Source organism: Babylonia areolata, chromosome 24 (genome assembly GCF_041734735.1).
Source record: "Babylonia areolata isolate BAREFJ2019XMU chromosome 24, ASM4173473v1, whole genome shotgun sequence".
In the NCBI taxonomy this organism is placed as follows: domain Eukaryota; kingdom Metazoa; phylum Mollusca; class Gastropoda; order Neogastropoda; family Buccinidae; genus Babylonia; species Babylonia areolata.
In genome coordinates, this window is record NC_134899.1 from 47,369,984 (window position 1) to 47,383,768 (window position 13,785).

General features: G+C 39.7%; 1 protein-coding gene across 1 annotated transcript in view; it reads right to left on the bottom strand.

Annotated features, from left to right (window-relative positions):
- Positions 1 to 13,785, bottom strand: part of LOC143298658 (protocadherin Fat 1-like) — a 351,658-nt gene that overhangs the window by 13,198 nt on the left and 324,675 nt on the right. Inside the window, exons 36-38 of the mRNA XM_076611542.1 lie at positions 11,524 to 11,816; positions 1,546 to 1,679; positions 1,160 to 1,309 (exon numbers count right to left, since the gene is read on the bottom strand). Coding sequence (XP_076467657.1) covers positions 1,160 to 1,309; positions 1,546 to 1,679; positions 11,524 to 11,816 — 577 coding nt within the window. The remainder of the gene's footprint in view (positions 1 to 1,159; positions 1,310 to 1,545; positions 1,680 to 11,523; positions 11,817 to 13,785) is intronic.

Sequence of the window (13,785 nt, forward strand, 5' to 3'; positions counted from 1 at the left end):
CTCGCAATTGATAGAAAACTCTCGACTGTTGGCCGCCGTTCTTTCTCTGTCTCTGGACCTTACAACTGGAATGAACTTCCTCTTTCGCTTCGTCAAGTCTCCACACCCAGCTCTTTCAAGTCTGGCCTTAAAACCCACCTCTTCCCAAAATAGCCTCCTTTCCTTACCTCTTCCTTGTCTTCAGTTTCTCCAGTTTTAGAGTTATGCATGCGTGTGAATGACTGGTGCGAAAGCGTTTTGATTTGTCTCTGCAAAAGATTCAGCGCTTTATGAATACCATTTATATTATTATTATTAAACGATGGAGGAGAACAACCACGATTTCAAGCAATCCCACGATTTCCCACACTGCACAATTTTGGGCAGGTTACCAACCTGGTGATGTTCCCAGCCCAGCACAGTTGCATCTTCAACAGCATGGCCTCAGTGTTTGTGATCATCGCTTGTTCAAGGACTTTGGTGTTGGTAACAAAGTCACTCCAGCTGATGTTGAGGATAATGTGGAGGCAGTACTGGTAGAAAGAAGTTGCAGGTGATGACGATAAGTGGCCCGCGACTCGGATTCACCGAGGAGGGTGGTCAGAACAACGGCTCTGTACACACTGATCTTTGTGCCTTTCTTAAGATGCTGTTTGTTCCAAACTCATTGGTACAGTCTGCCAAAAGCGCTGTTTGTCTTCGCAAGTCTGTTGTCAATTTCCTTGTCAATTTTGACATATGATGATACTGTTCACCCCAGGTAACTGAACTGGTGGACTGTTTTCATCTGGTCATTTGAGGAGTTAGTAATAATATTGTGCTGGCCGATGGAGAACGTCCATCTTTTTCAGGCTGACTTCCAATCCAAAGAGCTTGGTCGCTTCTGTAAAGCAGGATGTTATATGCAGTTGGGCTGACTGTGTGCATATCAAGGGCAGCAGCATTAAAAAAAAAAGAGAAGCTCATGGATGAGATGCTCCACTGTCTTGGTTTGGGCCTGCAGGTATCTCAGGTTCGTTTGTACAATGTGTAAACTAAAGTACTGATAAATATTTACTATTTCTGACTTTGTTCTCAAATCAATCTTGATGAAATATCAAAACTTTTTTCTATGCACAAGGATAAATGCTACAACAATACATTTTAATTTACACTTCGTTTGACACATTCTTTCTCTCACCTTCATTGTGACAGGGAAAATCTGCACATGGATTTGTATCTAGTTCACATCTGGCACCTTCAAAGCGACTGCTACACACACACGAATAGGTGCTGGCAACTGTCACCTGACACACACCGCTGTTCAGGCATTCTGAACTGCTGCAGACACCTGGACATTGTAAAAAACAAAACAAAAATGAAACAGAAAACGTGACAAGAAAATTTTCACGCACACACACACTGGCATAAAACCTCTTATGCAGACACACTTCCTCAAGCTCATGCACATTCATATATGATTGTGCAAGACACAGGCACGTATCTCATACACATACATAACTACACACATGCAGAAACACATGACTGACATGTACATATTGATAACATATGGACACACATACTTACTTTTGCCCACACCAGCAACAGTAGTGGTGACCTTTCTTGTACTGCTGTCTTGGCAATGAAAGCTGACCAGCTCGAAGTGCTGAGAGTGTGCAATGCTATTGCTACCTTGCAATGGCAGTGGTATGTTGAACATCCTATCAACACAAGAATAGCACATGTTTCGATGTGTTGTTTTTATCACAAGTAATTTTTTGGAAATCAGTAAGCATATCAATGCTATAAGCACATGGATCAACGGCAGCAAACATCTAATATCACACACAAAAAATCTAAATGACCCCAACCTACCCTGAGAGCTGAATGTGCTGCAGACTTAAATAGGAAGAATGAAACACACCACTGAGTTTCATTTACTTCACCAATGCAACGTTTGGAGTGTTGTTTCTGACTAAAAGTGCATTTATCTCTATTACCCAAGCCTGGTAGAATCTGGGATATATCATGGAAGGAAGCACAGTGTATAGTTTTGTCACGCAGTCCAAACTTACATGATCTCCACAGCAGAACAGTCATCATTCTTATCCATCATCACTGAACAGAATAGTTCAAAGTGTACCAGGGTCACAGACTGGGGAATGAAACGTATACATAAAAAGGCACAAACATAAATTCCAACTGTCCAAGTGGTATCATATGTTTTTTTTCTGGATAAACAAATATGTGGCCATAATATGTTGTACTGCGAATCATGGAATAGTGAACTCCAAACACATTAGATGAATTCAATTCAATTCAAAACACTTGATCAATCCACGTGGAAATTAACACGTGCAATCACACACTCGTTGTAAACACCCAAAAGACACCAAAAACTCGATCCTGCAAAAGTAACTGTTTCGCCACTGAGCGCAGTGCCACCTGTACATCTGTTAAACAAACAAAAGTCAAGTGATGAAACCACATTGTTAACTAGAAGACCCTTAGTTTCCAGGTTCCACATCAGCCGGAAATTAAAAATTGTCTCTATGAGTTTGCAAATGCAGCTTATGATTGTCTTCCAGATCGTCTCTGTTAGCAACCTTAAGTCTGCCCAAACCCTGATCTCCTATGGTGTGCCACAAGGCTCTGTCTTGGGCCCCGTTCTATTCGTTATGTACACTGCTCCTCTTTCCGATGTCATTTCTAGTCATTCTGCTCTTCACCACTCTTTTGCTAATGATACCCAGCTACAAGAGTCTGCAGAACCAAACCAAATAGACAGTCTGATTCAGTCAATGCAAGATTGCATTCTAGATGTCAAATCCTGGATGACAATCAACAAACTAAAGTTAAATGATGACGAAACTGAAGCTCTGATTATTTCCTCTATAAGAATATCCACATATGTTTGTTTCCCTGCCTCTATTGTGGTTGGTGATGACAAAGTTGTTTTCTAAACCAGCAAGGAACCTTAAAGTCAATCTTGACTTAAACTTCAGTATGCACACTCAATCTGATATACACAATTGTGAACTTCGCTGGATTAACTGTATTCGTCAGTACCTTTCTGTTGAAACTACGAAAATTCTTGTTTCTGCTTTTGTGCTGTCACGAATCCAGTACTGTAATTATCTTCTCACAGACTGTCCACATAATCTTTTTCAGCGAATTAAAAAAAACTTCAAAACAATGCTGACTGTCTGATTCTCAGAGTCCCACATACTGATCATATTTCTCCCCATGGAAGCAAGAATTCAATTCAAAGTTGCGTGTCTGCTATTCTGCTTTCCACTCCACAGGACCTATCTATCTTTCTGACCTTATCAGTGCTTAAACTCCCTCAAGAAATCTCCTCTCTTCCTCTGACTGTTACCTTCTGAAACTTCCTTGGGTCAATACAAGAACGTATGGTGAACATTCTTTCCTCTTTGCTGCTCCTCATATCTGGATTAATCTTCCTCGTCATATCCATGCACCTGATTCTATCTCTGCCTTTCCCTCTTTACTAAATACTCATCTTTTTTAAAACCGACATATAAGCACTCTCAGTTTCCTTCTTCTCCAACATCATGCATGACGAATGAGAGAGGGAGATTGGGGGGAGTATGGGGTGCAGGGGGTGGGGGTGGGGGAGGGGGTCGGGTGAGGGAGGGGTTTTGAGAAAGAGTGGTATGGGTATTTAATTTGAATTTGTCAGATCTTCGCCAGGTTTTGGAATGGGCATGGTACAGGCCTAGTAGTGACACAATCATAACAGATCAACAAAACACATTTTACTCCAAAGTTAACAAACCATCATATTCTGATGTGGTCACATGAAAGATAACTTTCCCTGTCCATTTCTTAGTTTGAGAGAACAATGAAGAAAACTGCTGGCAATTAAAACATCTCACCAGGCCTTTAGAAGTTGCATCTAGCTATTTAGTGTCTTCACCGACATCGTCAATATGTCCCTTCAGGCGTGCATAATGCAACACTGCTTGAAAAAAAAACAACTCACTCACTCCTGTTCCAAAGAAAATGTTTTTGTCACTATGATTATCATTCTGAAGCTTTAACACCAGTCATCATTAAAACATCGGATCCATTAATTTTGCAGTATCAAAAAAGGTGCATTATCCCAATGTTTGACCGATTTCACTTCTCCTGCAGAGCAAACAGGATCATTTGAAGATGCCATTAGCACTGGTCTCCACCACATCCCGACATTATGAAAAACTAACAACTGTGGAGGAGTTAATTTTATTGGTTATAGGTATACGTTTGCACTTAACATAACAGTATAATCAAAGCTGTTTAAAAAAAAATGAAATAACATTTGCTCTCTGAATTGAGTTTGCTTACATCTCACATGTTCTTCGATTATCTCACTTCTTGCACCTGCATTAACGTAGGCACCACTCAAGGTTGTGTTCTGTCCACATTGTATTTATTTTTCACATAACAGTGCAACTCATGATGAAAGTAATACTTTGGTTAAATCTATAGATGACACTATTCGAAATGGGCTGATTATGAACAGTGATGAGTCAATATACAGGGATGAAATACTGGAACTTGTCAGCTGGTGTGATCAAAACAACTTAGAACTCAACACAATAACAACAGAATATATCATTTCAATGTGCAGGATGATAGAAGTCTGACCAAGTATGACCCCAGAGTCAGGTCAGAGTAACCCAGTACTACCTTCCCCATGTGGGGAGTGAACAAACAAGAAAATCCGATAAGGAGAAGGATGGGCTCTGCAAGATTTGACTTCCCCAAGACACGCCGCTTCACGAAAGAAAAGATTACAGAGACCATACCGGATCGGCCGCAGCCTGGGTTGACAATGGCCTCCACCAAGGCAAAAGGGAAAAATGTGCAACGGGGGGAAAACCACATAATATCCGTAGAAGGAACACCAATTCATTTGCCACAACAAAAATAACAACACTCAAGTTGGAAAACTAAAAGGTCTAACCAAGGAAATTGACAGATAAATCTGGCACAACTTTTTGTACAAAGTGGAGCAGCTACCTGCCAGTTATGGAAACTGTTACCTGATTATAATCTTGCCTTTTTCAAAGTAACCATTCAGCATAGTAGTCCTTGTGGAATTTAGAAAAAAAATATTCACTGAAATACATTTGTACTGACAGTTTTTATTTACTTCTTTTTTTTTTTTATTAGCCATACCGTTTCTTTTCCAGTGATGTAGAAGTGATATACCTACTGTCCATGTTATCATAATATAATGCTATCACCCGCTGTTGTCTTGTCTCTGCTGCTGTTATTGTAGTATTTGACGCAATTGATGCTACTGCTATGTTATAACTGGTTTCATTATTATTTATATCATATCATTATAATTCATTTCACTGCTATCCATTTACAAGTGTTGTAGTTATTGAAATCATCACCATTACTACTATCATTTTTGTCAACACTGATTGATTGAATGACTGGTCAAGTAGTTTGTCAATTAATCCTTTTTCACATCATATCATTTTAATTTTTTTTAATATCCATCTATTCTTTTTTCTTCTAATGCTCATTGGATGTTACTGTTTGTTCATACTGTTTTCTGTATATTGTATACATGTCTTTTTGAAATATAAAAAAGTTAAAGAAAAACAACAACCTGGCACAACCCTGGCTTTGTAAAACTAGTTGGAAATCAAAAGAAGACATGGAGTGGGGTTTTTGGTCAACAAAAACATAAAGAACGCATTACTTGGATGCTGTCCAGTTTCCATCTGGATCATGGCCACCTACTTACAAGCCAAATCATTCAACATCATGCAGTACCCCAACATCAGACAATGATGAAGACCAGATTGAAAAAAATTCTACACTCAGCTTCAAACAGTCATCAGCAAGTCTGACAAGAACGACATCCTCACTGCTCAGGGTGACTGGAATGTCAAGTTTGGTATAGACAGATGTCCAAGAAGACTGGAGGAATTTCTGCAGCCCCTACTGTATGTAATTAAAATACCAACGATAGGACTATGCCTGCTAGAATTTGCAAGTGACAATGACTTGGCTCTTGCTAACACTCTTGGTGAGCATGTAGCATCACGATGATCGGCAGAGCACTCCCCAAAAAGCCAGCATCGCAGCCAGATAGACTATAATCTTCATTAAAAAGAATGGAACAGGTCTGGCATCAACTGGCTGAAAAAAAGAATGTTCCCAAAGACGTTGCCATGATGAACAATATAAGGAACAACAAGACAGGGAAAAAGGCAGACTCAAATTCAATCTTGAGAAACTGAAAGATCCTGACATTGTTGAACAATTCCAAGCAGTCATAGGAGGAAAATTCAGCCCATTACTTCTGCTTCAAGATCTTGAAGCCCCCACAAACAATTTCAACGGAGTGATGACAGAACCAGCAAAAGAGGTCCAATGGGTAAGCCAATAGAAATCCAAGCCATGGATCACAAATAGTATCCTAGAGATGTGCGACATAAGGAAGAGCCTAAAACCACAAAAGAAAATTGAGAAAGGAAAGGAGAAATACAGCGCCAAGAAGAAGGAAATCGGTCAAGACACAAAGAATGCAACGGAACATTGGACTGAACAGCTGTGAGAAAGCACCGAGAAAAACCTTGACAGCAACAACACAAAAAGCCTTTAATTTAAGATCGTAAAAGTCCTGACCAAACAAAAACAAAGTCAAGTCAGCACCATCCAGGACAAACATGGTAACTGTCTCATACAGGAACAAGACATAAAAAAAAGTGGACTGAGTACTGCTCTGACCTTTACAACAAACAGAGCAAAGGGGACCCAGGTGTACTAATAGTGCAATACTCTGGGAGGATGTTTAACAGCAGTGAAGTTGCTAAAATTAATGTGGCAAGGCTTCAGGCATATGCAACATCCCTGCAGAACTTTTGAAACATGGCGGAAAGGCAGAAATTGACAACCTAACTGCCATCTGCAACCAAATCTGGCACGCAGGTGAATGGCCCACGCCATGGAACCAATCACTTATCATCACCCTCCCGACGAACTACCACACCAGCCAAGCTACATATTACAGCTGCAAGAAAGTACCGTAATTGCTGTAGAACAGGCTAGACTCCACAAAGGCAGAAGTACCATCGAACAGATCTTTAACCTTTTTGGAAAACACCTCCAACACCAGAGGGAATTCTACCATGTTTCAATAGTCATCAAGAAGGCATCTGACAAGTGTCTGAAAGGAAGCACTAAGGACCACAAAAAAGGGCACTGGGTAAAAGCTTATCAACACCAACCAGCAACTATACTCCAAAGTGACAAGTGCAGTCTCACACAGGGCGCTATTCAGTTAGAGTCCATTACGGCTGTCTACCGCACTCCTGGAATGCATCATGTCAGCAGTCAGCACTGGAGGAAGAACCATCACGAAATTCGCTTTGCATATGACATCAAGAGCTTGGGAGGTAGTGCGCAAGAACTCGCCCAGTTTGTTACAAAACTGGATGAAACACCAACATGATATCGCATGGAAACAGGCGTTGATGGTCAGCTACAACACCACCGTCACTGCTGATATAAATGTCCAGGGACAGAAGCTGGGAATTATTCACTCATCTGGGATCCATCATCACCAATGAAGGATCCAAACCAGAAATTATCTCAAGGGAAGCAAAGACAACATCAGCACTGTCCAGACTGAAATATGTAAGGCATGACAGCAGCATCTCTATGAAGCACTCCTGCATGCACTGGTATATTTCATCTTCCTGTATGCATGCAAAGACATGGACCCTCACAGCTGATTGGAAAAGAAGAATCCAAGCCATGGAAATGACATGCTAAAGATACACTGATCACATCACCAATGAACACGTGTGCCAAATCATCAAAGCACACTGGGCCTTATGAAGATCTGCTGACATCAGTTAAGAAAAGAAAGCTATGCTGGCATGGCCACGTAATAAGATCCAACTGACTTGCTAAAACAGTCATCCAAGGAGCTGTTGAGGGAGGGAGATTGTGGAGAAGACAGAAAAACAATTTAATGATGAACTGACAACATTGCAGAATGGACAGGAAAAACATTTGCAAATACCCAGGCTTTGACACACAGCTGACGGGCCTAAAGGAATCTGTTGAACAGTCCCTTTCTGTGGTGCCCCAATGACTCTTACAGAGTTGAGGGAGAAGAAGAAAAAAAAGTGGATGGAAATTTTTTACCCCATACAAACTGTCATAGAAGACAAGCAAATGGTGATTATTAATGAGTTTGATTTTCTTGAAGAGATCATTTCTAATGATTTGAAATGGGAGAAGAACATGAATAAAAAAACAAAAACAAACATCAAACATGTGAAGAAAGCTGAGCATCACATCCACTTGAGGGAGAAGAAGAAAAAGAAGAGGAAGAAAAATCTGACCCCATACAAACTGTCATTGAAGTGTGATTATTAATATGTTGAGATTTCGTAAACTGAACATTTTGAATGGTTTGAAATGGGAGAAAAACAGTATAACAAAAAAGAGGAAAAAAAAGAAAGAAAGAAAAAGAAAAACGTGTGAAGAAAGCACAGCAGTACCTCCATTTTCTTTGGCATTTGAAAAATGTCTGGTCAACTTCTACAGGACTGCCACTGGAAATATGTTGACGCTATCGCTATCAGTGCTAGGTATTGAAACATTTCTATGGCAGAAACCACAGCTCTATATCACCCTGTTTAACCTGCCTCCAAGATCATTTGGTTCAGTCTACCATCTCTGGATGAAGTATACATGTGGCTACAAAGAAAGGCAAAATCAATCAGTGAGGACGAATCACATTAAGCTTTCAGATTCTTTAAGACGCTTCCCTCAAGTCATCAACACAGAGGTGTTAGAGCCAAAATGAACTGATTTCCTTATGTGGAGTGATGGCCTTGAGGTTATGCGTCCGCCAAGGAAGCAAGAGAATCTGAGTGCACTGGTTCGAAATCCAAACTCAGCAGTATTTTCTCCCCCTGTAAGCCCACGAGTTCCCGCAATCCCACGATTTCTCTCGGTTTGTGAGAGAACTCGTGGGTTTGCGAGAAATCGTGGTCATTCCCCTCCCACGTTTTCTCTTGTTTGCGAGAAATGTGAGAAATCGTGGGAAGTCCCCCTTATTTTAATATTAAAAAAAAAGAAAAAAAAAAAAAGATTTCCATTGTCATCGGAGTTCGGTTCTTGTCTTTCCCAAATGCAAATCAAAGAGAAAAATCAGAGAGATAAAAAGAAAACAGAAAGAGGGGATGACAATACGATAATGATAACAACAGTGGCGTTCTTGAAGACATCAACAGTAATGACACTGAAAAACATCTGTTCATTGTATTTCACATAGGATGGATAACTGCAATGCACTGACCTCAAATTCAACATCAGAATCATCAGCAAACAACGAAATTGAGGCAATGTACATAACTCAAACAGAAATATGATATAATATGATGTAATGTCACATACCGTTACATGATATGATGAAATGTAACACTGATAATATAATAAAATATAATATAGTAAGACTTGAACCGAATCTTTCCCCGAGGGATTGACAGGTTATAACAAAATAATTCAACTCTCTACATAAATATGATAGAAAAAAAATGTTTTATCTTCATGTTGGGAGCGTGAAAACTGAACCAAATAGTTTTGATATTTGTTGTGATACGAACTTTTCTGTCACATTTATTTAGAATGTTCATTTTATGCTTACTCATTTGTCCATCTGTTTGTGTCAGCATGTTTTCGCATGTAAATTTGCAATGCAAATAGATTCTCAGTTTTATAGAAGACACTCAGAACATGAAAATGTCATTTCAAAAAACAAAGAGAAAGAAAAGAGCAAGTCAACCAGCCATGAAAACACACAAAAAGACACACACACACAATCACTCACTCACTCACTTACTCATTCGCTCACTCACTCACTCATACACTTCTTTTTAAACCAGTACTGTGTCATTACCTTCACCATCTAATGTTGATGCCTTTGCTAAGGCCACTGTCATTATCATGATTGTCGTTGTTGTCGCTCCCATTTCTCGTTTCTTTTTCTCTCTTTCATTTTTCTCTTTGATTTGCTTTTGGAAAAGTCATGAACCCAACTCCGATGACAAAGGAAATTTTTTTGCTTAAAATAAGGGGCACTTCCTACGATTTCTCACACAATTCTCGCTATTGACAGAAAACGTGGGAGGGGAACGACCACGATTTCTCGCAATCCCACGATTTCTCTCAAAGTGAGAGTACAATGCAATAATAACTTCTTCCCCAGAACAGTTAGCGTCCTCTGCCTTGAAGTGACACCAAATATATAAAAGGGAATTATAAAACCTGTTACCAGCAATCATATATTGGAGTCCTAGTCATCAGCTCCAAATTCAATACGTAAGTAATGCTTAAAGCATTGATGCACTGAATGTGTGTGTGCATGTGTTGCGTTGCGTTGCGTGCGTGCGCGCGCGCGCGCGTGTGTGTGTGTGTGTGTGCGTGCGTGCGTGCATGTGTGTGCACATCTATGCTTGTGCACATGCACTTTATATATGTATGTGAATATGTCATACTCTATCCCTGTTGTATTTCTGTTAGTATACGATTTCCAATGTATGTTTATACATTTTTTATGCACAATCCATCCGAATATTCCTTGTGACCCTGACACACAAATGGTAATGAAAACATATTGAGAGTGAGATGGTGAGAAAGTGAAAGCCAGAAAGAAAGGTGTGGGGAGGGGGAGAGAGCTGAGGGATGGGGAAGAAACTTTCAAGCTGGAAGTTATTGCAAGGGAACCATCCACAATCAAGAAAGGACTGAACAAATGAATTCATGGACAGATTAATCTGCTGTCACATCTTTCATTCTATTTACAATGATGCCAGCCCCTGTCAAGTGTTTGTAGGAACAATCAGGAAATTTGGTAAGAACATTTGTAATTTAGTAGGCACACTTGGACTCCGAGCCACATCAGTTCAGTTCTATTGGAGTTTAACGACCTATTGGCGCCTACACCCTTAAGGTCAAGTTTGAGCCACATCAGCAAACGTACATTTTATATACAATGCATAAGAACACTCCGTGCACAGACGCTGTTTGACCGAGACGCAACTTGATTTTTTTTTAGCCTCGTTCTCTTTTGTTCGGGCAAACGATTAAGCTGATTGGTCCACTCAATGCCGTTTCAATGTAAACATGCATGCAATTACCTGAGTGAGACCAAGGTTAGTTGTGACTGCCCCGGCCTTGTGATCAATAGATCTAGAGCGTCTGGGTACTGTTACCGTTACGACAGGAAAGCATGTGACCATGCTATTTAGTCAAAAATGAACTCGTCGGAACAATTTTAACGTTGTCTTAACATCTGAACTGTGATCGACGGAAACAAAATACAGCAAAATCTTAACGGTGGGCATCTCTGTATGTGATTGGGATATCAGTAGGGCTTTCCGTGCTATTTTCATATTCGATTTATGTTTTGTTTTCATTCACTGATACATATCGAGTACAACAGTCAACAGGCCACAATGAAAATGAAAATAACGATGCACAAGCTGACAAAGATGGGCGTGCACTGTTACTTTGTACCTGATATCATCCATGCAGCCTTCAAACCCTTCACTGATGTCTCCATAACCGTTACGTAAAATATCCACCTTGGCACCAAAATAGACTTTCTCTGAGTCTAGGTTGAGCCTCTCATGAATGCCTGGTGCTATTCCCATGGCGGTGTAGGCCTCATCCAGCATAATCTCTGCTAGTCGCCCAGTTCGCTCCACAGACACTGTGTGCCACTGTCCGTCACTCACATCCACTGGTACCCACACCTGACCCTCTCCGCTACCACAGTTGAAGCGATAGACCAGACTGCCTTCTTCCACCTGACAGAAAGAATAATTGTTAAAGTCAGTGTCATTGCTTGCTATTGTAATAAGTCTGTATGTGTGTGTGTCATAGCTTTATAAAAAAAATATAATTATTAATAGCATTTTTGTATGTAAACAATATTTATTTATGCACACCCATATGCTTGCACACATGCCTTGGAATTAAAAAAAACAACTCTTTATTAAGCCATACCTTCTTTGATTTATATATATATATATATATATATAGAGAGAGAGAGAGAGAGAGAGAGAGATTCACCATGCTTAAAGCCTTCCCATAATATTCACATTTGTTATTTTTGAAAGTAAAGCAGAGCTGGAGAAAAACCAGGAACAGCTTGACATAAACACAAGGTGTAAATCTTACCCTGGAACCTGGAGACAGGCATCAGAAAAATCATCTCAATGGTCTTTTATTGTTGCAACACGTTACTGAAGTCTCCCGCTGCATATCAAATAACTATCCACATTAAAAAGACTGTTGACACGGTCCTTTTCCACTTCTTTCAGCTTTCGAAGTTCCCTGTTTGTGCTTTTTTTAAAGGTCCCAATCACATGGTTTCCTGGTGCAATAGTGCTTTCAGTTGTATCAAAGCATTTTTGACTGACATACTTTTTTTTTTTTTTTTTGATAACAAATAAATCTTTATTGTTATCAACTTATTAAGTCGCATTCTTACATATCTGAAAAAACACGGTTGAAGCAAAAAAAATTTGTGAACTTTGAAGTAGCTGCCATTGCATCTCACAACATGCAAGCTTTTATCGCCCTCAAGAGTTGACATACCTTCATGTGACATCAGAGAGAGAGAGAGAGAGAGAGAGAGAGAGAGAGAGAGAGAGAGAGCCTATGCATATACACTTTGTTGTGCTTATACGTTTACACTCTGTTGAGATTTTGACCTCTGTATACATGTGCGTGCATGGGCATGTGTGTGTTGGAAAACTGAACAAAATGGAAGGAAAGTGATTATAAAAAACAACAACAAAAAACAGTGAACAAAATGGAAGGAAAGTGATTATAAAAAAAACAGCGAACAAACAAGAAATAAGATTATAACAACAAAGAAAAGAAATAGATAAATAAATAGAAATAAATATAATAAAAAGAAGCATATATAGAAGGCAATTCATTGAAATTAAATATGGACGAAAATGGACCACATACAGAAAACTTGTGAGCACACACACGCATACACACCCACCCACACACACACACATACGCTAACACACGCTGAAGTATATAACACACATGCATTAATTTGCAATCTCAAAGATGCTCTCTACCCACACACATACATACCCAGCCCTCATCCTCTCTAAATACGCAAAAAAATCAGATGTATTTTTAAAAAAAGTGTGTATGAGATTGACAGGAAGGAATAATTAAGGAGCTAGTGGAGCCAACTTCAAATTACACCAACAGCAAAAAAACTGTAAAGTATCTAATAACATAAACATTTGGTAATAAAACAAAAAACATTAAATCATTATTTCCATGTATCCTTTTTTTCATTACGCTTTGCACACTGTTCACTGTTTCATTGCACACCATGCACAATATTAACACACCTCGCACAATTTTCACTGTTCCATAATAGACCATGCACAATGAGTCATGTTCAGCACACTCGCGCACACCCACACACACCCACACGAGAGTACACACACAACACATACTCCCCCGCCCCCTCCTCCTCCCTCTCTCTCCTACACTGATGTATATAATCGAATTTTGCCAGAGGACAATACTCAATTTGCCATGGGATTTCCATGTATCCAGCTGCAGCACACAATTTTGGCATTTGTTGGGAGTTGTATACACTGATATTGCCAGCTTTGCTTTGTTTTTTACCTTTATGATGTCATGGCAAGCTGTTTAAATGAAATTTATGGGCAGCAGACAAACTTGCTGAAGCTGAGTGTGCTTTTTTGCCAAATATAAATAGATCAGCATGACTGT